We start from the raw sequence: 13,982 nt of genomic DNA on the forward strand, positions 1-13,982 counted from the left end.
ATGCTTGATTACAAAGGACACTTATCAACTTTTCGTCAGTCTTGTTCTCATGGACCACCTGGGCCTCCAGGACCATCAGGACCTGCAAGTAGTCCTGGTGATAGTGAACTGCTAGAATATAACAACTGGAAACAGTGTGCCTGATACTCCGCTAATGGCAATGACTATGACACTATCTATGTGAGTATTACTTAAAGTGCTATTTGTGATAACAATGACGACGATGACGGCGGAGATGATGATAACAATGAGTAATAGATTAATGTTGTTGGAACAAATTTAAACGCCAAAAAAAAATTCAATCTGTATTCCTGTAGTTAGAAAATATCAAGTAATATTTGAGTTGATTTGTGATAAAATTAGATTGACAAAGGTATACCAAGGTAATAATAATAATGATAATATGCAATTTTTTATATAGCGCTTAATACAAATGTTTCTAAGCGCTGCATACTATTAACCCGGCTTAAGCACGGCTACCCTGATCGGGCACATCAAGCATTCAAGGAATTCTTTCCTACCTGGTACCCATTAACTACACCTGGGTCGAGAGTGGCTAATGTAGATAAACGCCTTGCCAAAGGACGCTATACTGCTGTGATGGGATTTGAACCCCGGACCTTCTGGTTCACAGTCCGGAGACTTATCCACTGAGCCACAGCACCTCTACATAGGTAGATCATAGGACAGTGTGGAGTCGGACTCATTGGAGTGTAACATAAAAGCTAATCTTTGCCTTTTGACACCTTATACCACCTTAAATGTATGGATTTATACGTTGTGATATATCTCTTCATTCTCTAAATAATTATGACATAATTTTGTATTCATTATTCCTGACACACATGGGCCCCATCCACCTTGATGGCAAATATTTTATTTTGATTTTCCACATTTCATCTAAACTTACAGACCTGTACTTTTACGAAGAGAAACAGTGACTCTGCTCTCTGGGTCTACTACGGTGGAAACCTTCGTCTTTATGGATGTAGTGGATGCTGTAAAAGATGGTATTTTACTTTCAATGATAATGAATGTTCACCTACACCTATTGATGGTATAGTCTACCAAGCCAATACATACTTCATGAACCTGCACAGGCACGGAAGTATTTCAGGTAAATATAATCACAATGGTAAATACCCTTCACATGTGTCGTGAATTTTCTTATTGAATATGGTTTCAGCACGTTCATTCAATTTTTTAAGGAAAAATATAATGGTACCTAAAATTGATATACAATTTCTATAATCTCTGGGACCTGTTGATTATGACATCGATTTTTTTCCATCACGGTATCACTTTGTTATTCGAAAGCAATGATATTCAAGCCAAAATTCAGGACGTGTAACTTCTTACACTCGAAGAACCATGATGGATAAAAGAGTATTTTTATTCACAAAAACAAAATGATCATTGCATCAGTCCTTACAAAATCAATATCAAGCAGATCTAGGAAAGTGTGAATAAACTCTGTGTGTGTTTTTTTTTAAACATTTCTTGTGTATACTTAAACCGAGCTTTAAATCATCACTGTAAATCACATTTTGAATTTTCACTATTTCAACATTACTCCAGTATTATACGTTGCTGACAAATTCAATGTTGGTGATTCGCGTCCGGGATGCATGGGAACTAAGATTCTTACACAGGATGGAACAGCGAATCACGAATCATCATCAAGGAGGTCCCAAATTCAATACCAGCCTGATGGGAGCAGTGTTGTCGGTATTGTTATGTCACTCACCATGGACTTGTGAACTTACACCGTGATCTAGACGATCACCAAGGTTCAGAAACCATGTACGTGACGTGATCTATTTTGGAGGGATAGCATTCATCCCACCGCTACCACCATAATAGTTGCAGGGTGACGTTGGAAACCACACCACGATCTTTGGATATCAGATCAACTAATAATGCAGAATTAGAAGGTAATCTTCTTGTTGTTATGTCAATACAAATGAGATTCATTCAAACATTATGCGTATGCTTATTATTGTGTTTTAAAAGTAAAAGGAATGACGAAAGTATTGATTATTCCCAATCATCCGTTTTCCTTGCAACAGTTTGTGAGAACGCAAGAATGAAATTTCCATGACTAGGTTCCTGTCAACGATTCTTCATTCATATGTCCTCATACTTTGAATATGGTTATCGTGTTGATGGTCTTCAGCAGTGTGTTCACTAATTCTTGACCATTATATTACATAACCTTGATTGTATTCAATAAATATTTCGTTACCTTTACAAAATATCCGGAATTTTCAAATGATGTATTGTTATCAAAATGAGATATGTATGATGATTACATGCATACTAGCATTATTTGTGTTTCACACATTATGTTGTCAAATGAAATATGAACAGGGGTGGCATCGAGGTATTTGGATTTTGGAAAAGATGACCTAGATTCAACGTCACCTGTTTTCTTAATAATTGATGACCAAGGTGATAATAGCGTTGAATGACCCAGACGCTTTTATATACCTCTTACCCCTCCCTATTCTTCTACTTTCCCCCTTTTTAACAACTTTAATAGTCAAAGGGGCGCTCGTATTGAATTGAATATTATCTTTAGGTAACCTCTCCTCCTATAAAAATATTAATAGATATCTTAACAGAGAGCCACTTAATAGAATTCTTTAACAAGAATGTCGTAATCTTTTCAATAGTTTTAACATAATTCTGATTTTAATTTTGACAAAAATTGAATTAAATGCCCCTTTGACAAGTATAATGTATTTTCTACGTTAATTTTAATCGATTTTTTTTACAGTGTACTGCCGCCCCAGGTGAGCCTTAATCTAGGAATACATAATTGTACGGTAAACTTTATTACTGCGCGATCGTTTCTATTATTGAAAATATCATATCCCCTTATATACATAATTATATTTGGAAGTAAAACTAACTCTTGAGGTTATAAAGGTTTCTGTCGATGGTGTCGACAGATTAACGCTGCCTTTACTTGATGACGAAACAACGTTAACAAAGTATTGTATTGATCCGCCTACATTCGTAATTCCGAAGGTTCCGATATTCCGAAGTTTCGTTATTCCGAAGGTTCGTAATTCCGAAGGTTCGTTAATCCGAAAACGAAATGAGGTTCATTAGTCCGAAAACGAAGTGAGGTTCGTTAATCCGAAAACGAATTGAGGTTCGTAATTCCGATGGTTCGTTAGTCCGAAAACAAAAATATGATTAACGAACCTTATTTCGTTTTCAGACTACCGAACCTTCGGAACAATGATACTTATTTCGTTTTCGGATTAACGAACCTTCGGAACATCGAACCTTATTTCGTTTTTGGAATAACGAACCTTCAGAATAACGCCACAAATGTTCGGATTAACGAACCCTTTTACGTTTACGGAAAACGAACATCGAGGTATAGGCAATTTACGTGTTTCGGAATTACGAACCTTTGGAATAAAGAACCTTCGGAATTACGAAGTGTAACCGTATTGATCATCCTTGCCAAATTGTTGCGTCCATGTATGTTAGACAGTATACATCCTTCATCGTTAAGAAATCTACGGCTAAATTTATTGATTTGTATATCTGCACAATAGTACAGAGCCTTCTGTATAGTGAATCCATAGATAAGAGTATAGTGTGAGTAGATGTCCATTCCAGTGAAGAATGAATAACTAGCAACGAAAATACGGAATTCTTGGGTTTGAGCTATGTGAATAAAACTCATTAGGATATATTGTACAGGATAAAAGTCTGCAAAACACAATGGAATCCTGTAAATATCTAGAGAAATCTTCAGGATCTTCAATAATGTTCTTCTTGATGATACTGACGTATGGCGTCATGACTGTGAACGGCTGGGGAGCGGTAAGGTTTAAAGACGTGATAGGATATTGATTCTGATTCCACATTATTTAAGAATCACAGATACGATTGTTGATCCAAAATATTCTGAAGTGACAATATGAATATAAACTTACGATATAATTTACATTTGCTTTGATTTCATTTCATCGTTCAGCTCTATAATATTCACTGATTAAAAAGCCCTTTTCGACACAAAGGCTAAAGTATGTATTCGATTGTCAGATTATATTATTCTGCCGTAATAGGCCCTATACTTTTGGCTTCCTATTTCAGAATAATAAAAAGTCTTGAAAGTTTCTGTACTTGGAAGAATGTTCACTAAGGAAAATGATGGCTAAAATCAGCTAAATGGGATTTCAAAGAAATCGTATGAACACGAGACGTGTACTTTATGACTAAGAATATTTTGTAACCACTTCTTCCTCTTCGAATCCAGAATATTTTTGTATAAAGGTTAAACACTTTTTTTTATTCCACATTGAAAAAACGTTTTGATCAAAACTGTCCTTCCTCGTCTCCAAATAATTCAATTCAAAACAATTTAAGGTTTATTATGGCATGGGTCGCAGCCCATCGGCTGAATTAGTCGTGTATACATTAAAGAATCATATGATATTTAAAACATTATAATCATCATCGTAAATGCTGACACAGGAATAAAGGTAAGATTGATTAGGCAACAGCAAACAATTACATGAAAAAAATCGAGGGAGGGTCAAAAATTAATAAAAGAAATAAAGAACGGGTTATAAAAGTACATGCTCATGTTGCTAAATAAAGAGGTTTTGGAAAAGGTCATTGGTTTAAGATAAAAGTGGTATTTTCCTTTTTCATAGCAAAAATAATATTGCTAGGATTTGTGATTTAGCTTTAAAGGGAGTAGAGCTCATATTGATAGGTGTCTCTATAATTTGTATTCCAGACATGTTCTCAGGGACCACCGGGACCACCTGGGCCTCCAGGACCATCAGGACCTGCAGGTAGTCCAGGCGATGGTGAAATGCTAGAATATAACAACTGGAAACAGTGTGCCTGGTACTCGGCTAACGGAAATGATTATGACACTATTTACGTGAGTAGAATCGTTAGAGTACTCTTGGTAATTTTGAACAGTTGAAGGTGGAAAGTTGAAGTAGTAGTTGTAGTTGTAGTAGTAGTCGGGGGGGGGGGTAGAAGTAGTAGCACCAGCATTGTATTATTAATATTATTATTCTTATTATCATTATCATTGTTGTTGTTGTTAATATTATTACTATTATCATTTTATTATTATTAATGTTATAATAATTATTATCGTTATTATCATTATACATGTATTATTACTATTATCTTTATCATGATTATTCTCACCACTAATGATTATTATTATTTTTATCATTGTCGATGTTGTTGTTTTGTTATTTTATTTATGCTTTTCAACTCAAAAGACAAGATTATTAATATAACGCACAATCAAGGCAGGTATAATTTTGTGTAATTTAAATAAAAAAATGATACCAGATTTTAAAGATACCTAATACGGATATTCAAACATATAAAGACAAATGATAAAATACAATTATTTTCTTTCTTGATTTCGGTGTGGTATCACTTGCAGACCTGTACTTTTACAAAGAGAAAAAGTGACTCTGCTCTCTGGGTCTACTATGGAGGCAACCTTCGTCTTTATGGATGTAGTGGATGCTGTAAAAGATGGTATTTTACTTTCAATGATAATGAATGTTCACCTACACCTATTGATGGTATAGTCTACCAAACAAACACGAACAACATGAATCTTCACAGACATCGAAGCATTTCTGGTAAGAGTAAAGTCATGCAGGAACAGGCAGACAGATGTTGTCTTTTATGGTCATTGCCCCGCCCCGAAAAACTTCCATGACAGAGAGAAAACCTATTTAAAAAATATAAAAATAAAAAAAGAAAGTAAAATGAAAGGGCAAAGGGTGAAATATGAGATTTCTTTCTTGATATTATGTTGAATCCTGTCACAAAATTAGCCTTTTGCTCCCTCGCGCCTATTCATGGAAGAAAAAAATCAAGGTACGTAATATTATGCCACCATTTTTGCTCATTATGCCACCAAAGATTTGTATCAAAGATATTCTTCTGACGGTCAGTCACATAGTCAAGGATTGGAATCCTTTCGCAAAACTTATATCGTTTTGCATGAAATTAATCTGCACTTTCCTCACTCGATCCTGTACAGGTGAATGTAATCCTGACAATATTTTTTAATGGGTGATGGTATAAATTATGGAGAAGACATGTGAGTGTCGTATTTGATGTGTTTCAAGTAGGCCCTGATAATGTACAACAACAAATTCAAGAAAAAGACGATTATATCATAATGACATCGATTATAGTAATGCTTTTGTCTTTATAAACTTAGGATACTGTCACACGGTCGGAGCTGGATCAGTCAATGTGAAATTTTTGGTAGGAGACTGCCCGGGATTTGGGAACTACGATGCATACACAGGGTGGAACAGCGCATCACGAATCATCATCAAAGAGGTCCCTAAATCATCGTATGGATACTAGTTTGATTAATAAAGTTTGACAATGAACTCGCAGAAATGGAAGAGCAACATTACTGCTGGTTTTAATTGACCAAAGTCAGATTAGATTAGATCGTGTGTTCCCAACAAGTTTCTTTTCAGCCCATTGTAGGATATAAAATCTGGAAAGATTATTCGGATCGTGTGCTCCCAAAATATATTTTTTTTTATTTAACAGCTTCATTATCACAGACCCCCACCTACCAAGACCGATGACAAGAAGATAACTTTTTGTTTTTAATTTTCTGATTTGCTATTCGGAAACATGATTCGTTTCTCGATATGTCGAAGGACAATAGCTACATGATTGGGGTACGAACCCATATTGATGCATCTCGTCTATTTGGAATGTTGAATCCACAGAAAAACTTACTATTTCTGACAATTAACCTGAGGAAATAGGTTCGAAAAAAGCTACCTATGAATGATAATTTATGGTCAAATTGATAATTTTCAAAAAATTATTAATTTGTCATTCAGATAATAGTTTTGATATCTACTTCAGATATGGACAAATTGTTTGGTGATTTTCTGGTTAAATCTGAGGTTGACGTGGTTGGTGTTTTTTTTTCTTCATAATTACATGTTGAGTTATGACTCATTCTGATATTATCGGATTGTTAGATTTCTTTTATTTCAAAACTTTCAGGAAGTTATTTTGTTATTCTAAAAAAATTGTAGATTACATTGATTGTGTTTCAATCATTCTTTTCATCGTTATAGTAAATATATCATTGTTGGTAATTCATTCGTTCTTAATTCTTTCTAGGTATCTCGTTACGTCTGCATGTCTGTTATTGGTAGTATACAGATTTTGTTCAATCACTTCATAAGATTAAAGAATAAACAAATTGTTGTCATTATTCATGTTATTGTTAAGGCGTGAAATAATCCGTTTATGTAAGTTTATAACGTCAAAAACCCAAGTTTATGCCTGAAGGGTTAAACATGTGAATGTAAAGATTCTGATACATTCTAATAAGACCAAAATAAATGGGGACAGAGAGAGAAAGAGAGCGAGGGGGTCAGGTGGGAGGAAAAAAGAGAGGGGAGAAAAGAGGGGAAGGGTTGGGGAAGAGAGGAGAGAGACACTGGAAAATATGGTCTTATGCATACAAGGTGGGAAAAGGAATATCACTTTGATCTATACTGTGAAAATCATAGGCGAACTTCAATTGTAAACCGGAAAATGTATGCATGACAATAAATAAACACTCAGAAAAGAACAAGAACCTAAGCAAATGGTCAGATGCATAAAGAGTGGCAATTGACTCAAGCACAAGTAATTGCTAGCCAAGGAAAAGATCATGCCTAAGCGATTGCTTTATTTCGTATGCATAAATCCCTTTACTTGCAGTAGGAAAGCAGCTGCTAACGTCACACTGTGCAAACGCGACTCGCAGAACAAAGGTGGGACTCGAGTGCAAATGTGTGGTATAGTGCAAAATACTGCATCTCTCATGTAACATCTTTTCCGTAGATGTGATGTCAAACGTTTCCTTTGATTTGTTTCTATTATTTCTAATAAATGCATATAGTTAGCGTTATGTTTGCACTCACTTTGGAAGAATGTATGTACATGTGTAAATCTTTAGGTTCTATCTCAGTTGCATAAACATGATTATAAATCGCAAAAGCCCTGATCAAGCAAACACGGAGCTTGTAAAAAAAAAACTACAAGCAAATGCTTAAACCATGGAGGTAGAATGCTTTAAGTATAGTGTCTGCACATTGGAGTGCTGAATTATAATGATTCAAGTTTTAGTAGAAAATCAGCACTTGGAAGTGCTAGTCACTATATAAACTCTTTAAAGGGATGGTCCGGGATGAAAATATTTGTATATGAATAAATAGCGTAAAAATCACACAGCAAAATACTGAAAATTCATCAAAATCGGATAGCAAATAGTGAAGTTATTGAATTTTAAAGTGAAGTAATATTTTGTGAAAACAGTGATATGCACATCGTCATGAATATTCATTAGGTGGGCTGATGATGTCACATCCCCACCTTCCCTTTTCTTATGTTATTATATGAAATGATTCATTATTTCATACATATGTTAATGAAATAAGTTGCAGCAATGATTATCTATTGCACTTGATCAATTTTCGATCCAATATCTTAAGATTTTGAAGAAAAAAATGAATGAACCTAATCTCATATGATAAAATACAAAAGAACAAATGGGGGTATTACATCATCAATTTGGTCATTGAATATTCATGAAGACAAGCCTAGAACTATTTCACCGGAATAGTGAAAAATTTAAAATGTCATAACTTTATTATTCCTTGTCCGATTTTGATTAAATTGTCAGTGTTTTGTTTGTCAGATTTTCTCTATCTGTTCAAATAATATTATCCTCAGCCTGGAGTATCCCTTTAAATGCTGAATAAGCACCTCATTTTTTTTCATAGTGGGCCAATATATTTTGAAGTAAAAAAAGTAACTCTGGCGATTATAAAGTTTTTTTTTATTTGATGGTGTCTAGAGATTACCGTTGTCTTTATTTAAACCCTGATGACGATACTTGCTCTGAGTATATTGATTATTTTTGCCAAATTGGTGCATTCATGTACATCACTTACTTTATTGATTTAAGTCGTATATCTGCCCAATAATACAGAACCTTATGACATAATAGACAAGAGTATGGAGTGAGTAGACATCTATTCCCGGGGAGTTATGCTTGGAGTTATTAGTAACAAACTTACGAAAATACAAACTTCTCGGGTTTGAGATATGTGGATATAACTCACTGGGAAATTTTGTAAAGGAGAAAAGTTTGCAAAACACAATGGAATCCTGTAAATATCTAGAGAAATCTCCAGGATCTTCAATGATGTTCTTATTGATGGTATTGACGTATGGCGTCATGACTGTGAACGGCTGGGGAGCGGTAAGGCTTTAGACAGGATAGATTCTCATTCACATTGCTTCATTTAAGAATTTTTAGACAATTGTACGTCCAATATATTCTGAAGTGACAATATGAATATAAACTACGAAATACATTTTATTTGATCTTATTTCATTGCTCAGCTCTAATATTTACTGTAAACAAAAACTGAGTTATTCGACACAGATGCTAAAGTATGCATTCGACTGTAAAATTATTCTACCATAATAGACTCTATACATTTGGCTTTATCTTTCAGAATAATGGAAAATCTAGAATATAGTTTATCAAATCGAAAATATGTTTAATGAGGCATATGAAAAATGAAAGTAAAATGAGCTATTCAGGTTTTCTTATAAATCGTATAACCATGAACCCCTTTGTGATTTATGACTTAAAACTTGATCCTCTTGGAATCCAGATTATTTTGTATAAACTTCAAACATTTTAAGCATTTTGTTGATACCATATTGAAGAAGTGTATGTTTATAAAAATTATCCTTCCTCGTCTCCAAATAATTTAATCCAATTCAATCTAGTTCAATCTAAATTTTATTAAAGCATGAGTCGTATAGCCCAACGACTGAATTGGTCATGTATGAACTAATAAATCGACTCATAAAACAAAAATTATCTACATTAGATTCTGGAGTAAGAATATGCAATTAACGAAATAAAATCACTAAAGAAGCAGCAATGAATTATATATGAAAATCAGAATAAAGGAGGGGTCGAAATTGAAAAATAGAAATAATGATCAGAGGTCCTACAAAGCTTAGCAAGGATCAAAGAACCATTTATTAATATTGATCGCATTGACTATAATGTACGATCAATCGTAAAAATTCAGCGTACGATTAATCGCTAATCTTTGTGTACGGGACCCAGATTATGAAAGTCACAAAAAAAGTTTGGAAAAGCTTTAACAATATATGGATATTAAGCACTGTAAGATAAAAGTGTTTTTTCCTTATTTAAGCTTGATAATGCAAGTAATTACGATATTGCTTTATAAAGTGCATTGGGCTCATAAACTTGCCTCGTATTGATTGGCATCTCTGTAATTTGTATTCCAGACATGTTCTCAGGGACCACCGGGACCACCTGGTCCTCCAGGACCATCAGGACCTGCGGGTAGTCCAGGCGATGGGGAACTCCTTGAATATAACAACTGGAAACAGTGTGCCTGGTACTCTAATAACGGAAATGATTATGACACTATTTACGTGAGTAGAATTATTACAGCGCTCTACAGTGCGTATCAAAAAAAAGTTTACACTTTGAAAAAGCCCTGGGAATTAAAAAATATACCAGATGTGGATAATTTTTTCACATATTATGTTTGGTTTGGGTCTCATCTATCCAATAAAAGTAAAGGTTTTGACAGAATGTTACACTTGAGGGAGCACTGTCCACTTTTGTAAAACTCGCAGAAATCTGTTTGCGCAAAAATGCTCGTTTTTACGCTGTGTCAAGGGGAAAGGGCAAAATCAAACTTACCCTGCGAAACATTTCTCATACATTTCCTTTGCACTTTTAGTCGAAAGAAATAAAAAATGGACACATGCAAGCATTTTGTAACAATTTTGCCACCAAAATTGAAATTTCAACACTTAATAAGCATAACCTTTACCCTTTTTGTGCCAGCTGGATCTGAGGACATAACTAAAAATCTGAATAAAAGTTTATATCAGACATCTCCAGCATTTTTTTTTATTTTTTATCATTTTCCCTTTAATACTTGTTTCTCCACACTTTTTCCAAGCTTAACAATGATGAACAAATGAAAATCAAGCCGAAGCAATTTCATGTAAATGACAGCTCAGTGTAAAGCAAATATCGTTGAGATAGCCTCGGTGTGTGGGGGAGTGGGATGGGGCGCAATGCTCTCTTCAAAGTGTTTTGGGCAAGGAAACAAGTTAAAAAGGGTAAAAGATGTCTTCAAATCAATTTTATTAGCTAACTTTCAAGTGTTTTTCATGATTAAGGTCTACTTTTATTCGCATAACTATTTCAAAGTTCTGCGCAAATCATGTTTCATTAAATTTTCAAAAATGAGTGGTGCTCACTCAAGCGGAAATATTTTTCTACAGTTATATCGTCATTTGCTTAATTGGATCTGTACCAATGTAAAAATATGGAAAAATCCTCAGAATATTACAAATGTATAATTTTACAGGATTTTTTCCGAAGTGTAAACTTTTTTTTGATACGCACTGTATAGGTGATTGTGAAGGTGGAAAGTTAGAATAGTAGTAGAAGTAGTAGTAGTAGTGGTAGTAGTAGTAGTAGTAGTAGTAGTAGTAGTAGTAGTAGTAGTAGTAGTAGTAGTAGTAGTAGTGGTGGTGGTAGTGGCAGTGGCAGTGGTAGTAGTAGTGGTATAGTGGTAGTGGTGGTAGAAGTAGTAGTAGTAGTGGTTGTGGTAGTAGTAGTAGTAGTAGGAGTAGTAGTAGAAGTAGTAGTAGTAGTAGTAGTAGTAGTAGTAGTAGTAGTAGTAGTAGTAGTAGTAGTAGTAGTAGTAGTAGTAGTAGTAGTAGTAGTAGTAGTAGAAGTAGCAGTAGTAGTAGAAGTAGTAGTATTAACTATCTGATACTGCAAGGAATTTAGGAGTTTCTTTTGATACAAACCTCAAACCCAAGTCATTATCTCCTCTATAACTTCGGCGCATTCGCAAATACTTTGATCAAGAAAGTATCAAACTGGTGGCACATGCTCTTATTACAAGTAAGCTTGACTACTCTTCTGAGAGAACTCCACTGGTTGCCTGTACGTCAAAGAATTTCATTCAAAATTCTGTTAATTGTATATAAATCATTAATCGGTCAAGCCCCACATTACATTACAGAATTACTCAAACTTTAAACCCAATCACACAGTCGAAGCCTGCGAAGTTCCACAGATACATTATTGTTTCAGATCCCATTTCACAAAACAAAAGTCACACTTGGTGATCTTGCATTTGCACTTGCTGCCCCCAAACTATGGAATAGCCTGCCATTTGATGTAAGAAGCTCTCCATCCTTGGCTCTCTTCAAATCAAAATTAAAAACACATTTCTTTTTTTTATTTAAGAAAATATGCTGTGTAGACATAAGTAAAAAGAGCTATGAACAAGCGCAGCTGAATATATCCATATAAAAGCTGCGCTATATAAATATGCTTATTATTATTATTATTATTATTATTATTAGTAGTAGTAGTAGTAGTAGTAGTAGCAGCAGCAGCAGCAGCAACAACAGTAGCAGTAGCAGCAGCATGCAGCAGCAGTAGTGGGAGTAGCAGTAATAGTCTGGTAGCAAAAGTAGTAGCAGTAGTTTAAATAGCAGGAAAAAAATAATTATAATCATTATCATTATAATCATTGTTATCATTATTGCTATATATTTTCATCATCATCATAATAATCATCATTACGAGTAATAGAAGTAGTAGTAGTAGTAGTAGTAGTAGTAGTAGTAGTAGTAGTAGTGGTAGAGTAAAACTCCCAGTCACAATCACATCTAATCATGGACACCTTATAAAATAGGCACGTAAAGCCAAATATTAAAATATATATTCAAAGTTTAAACAACCGATATTCATGCTGTGTTTTCATCTGAATAAAAATATAATGGAAGCCTATGAAGGAATATGATGCCAGATTTTAATGATACCTAATACGGATATTCAAACATAATTGATAAAGACAAGTGATAAAATGTAATAATTTTCTTTCTTGATTTCGGTGTGGTATCACTTGCAGACCTGTACTTTTACAAAGAGACATAGTGACTCTGCTCTCTGGGTCTACTATGGAGGCAACCTTCGTCTTTATGGATGTAGTGGATGCTGTAAAAGATGGTATTTTACTTTCAATGATAATGAATGTTCACCTACACCTATTGATGGTATAGTCTACCAAGCCAATACATACTACATGAACCTGCACAGGCACAGAAGTATTTCAGGTAAAAGTAAAGCCAGTAACTGGCGTACAAATGTTGCCATGGGGTCATTGCCCCGCCCCAAACACTTGAAAAACTTGAAAACTTTGAAAAAGAAGATTTAAAAAACGAAAATGAAAGGGTAAAGGGTTAAATATGAGATTTTGTATATGTTGAATCCTGTCACAAGATTAGGTTTTCGCTCCATCGCGCCTATTTCAAAACAAAAAATCACCGCACGTAATGCTCTACTATCGATTTTTTATATGCCATCAAAAACATTCATAGGTTCATAGGTTAGTTTCTTCTGTGAATCACATGGTCAAGGATTCGAATCCTGACGCAAAACTTGTTTCCTTTTTATAATCATGACATTAATCTAATTAATCTGGATGGGTGAATGTATTCCCGACAACAATATATTCTTTATGGGTGTTGGTATAATTATGGAAAGGATATGTGTCGTATCTGATGTGTTGCAAGTAGGCACTTAGCGTTTACACACAAAAAATTACACGAAAAAACACGATTATATCATAAATGACATCGATTATGGTAACGCTTTTGTCTTTATACATGTATGTACTCAGGATACTGTCACACGGTTGGAGCTGGATCGGTAAATGTTAAATTTTTGGTAGGAGACTGCCCGGGATATGGGAACTTTGATGCATCCACAGGATGGAACAGTGCATCACGAATCATCATCAAGGAGGTCCCTAAATCATCATATGGATACTAGCTTGATC

General features: G+C 34.5%; 2 protein-coding genes and 1 pseudogene across 2 annotated transcripts; all 3 read left to right on the plus strand.

Moving 5' to 3' along the window:
• On the plus strand, positions 1–1,711 carry LOC121412005 (annotated as a pseudogene).
• A 1,855-nt stretch (positions 1,712–3,566) lies between these two features.
• Positions 3,567–7,276, plus strand: LOC121410800 (collagen triple helix repeat-containing protein 1-like). The gene is made up of 4 exons (XM_041603114.1): positions 3,567–3,846; positions 4,769–4,918; positions 5,444–5,648; positions 6,239–7,276. The coding sequence occupies exons 1-4, from the start codon at positions 3,745–3,747 to the stop codon at positions 6,388–6,390; spliced, it is 609 nt and encodes a 202-aa protein (XP_041459048.1). The 5' UTR covers positions 3,567–3,744; the 3' UTR covers positions 6,391–7,276.
• A 1,748-nt stretch (positions 7,277–9,024) lies between these two features.
• Positions 9,025–13,982, plus strand: LOC121410801 (collagen triple helix repeat-containing protein 1-like). The gene is made up of 4 exons (XM_041603115.1): positions 9,025–9,310; positions 10,387–10,536; positions 13,053–13,257; positions 13,824–13,982. The coding sequence occupies exons 1-4, from the start codon at positions 9,209–9,211 to the stop codon at positions 13,973–13,975; spliced, it is 609 nt and encodes a 202-aa protein (XP_041459049.1). The 5' UTR covers positions 9,025–9,208; the 3' UTR covers positions 13,976–13,982.

Source organism: Lytechinus variegatus, chromosome 3, assembly GCF_018143015.1.
Source record: "Lytechinus variegatus isolate NC3 chromosome 3, Lvar_3.0, whole genome shotgun sequence".
Classification (NCBI taxonomy): Eukaryota; Metazoa; Echinodermata; class Echinoidea; order Temnopleuroida; family Toxopneustidae; genus Lytechinus; species Lytechinus variegatus.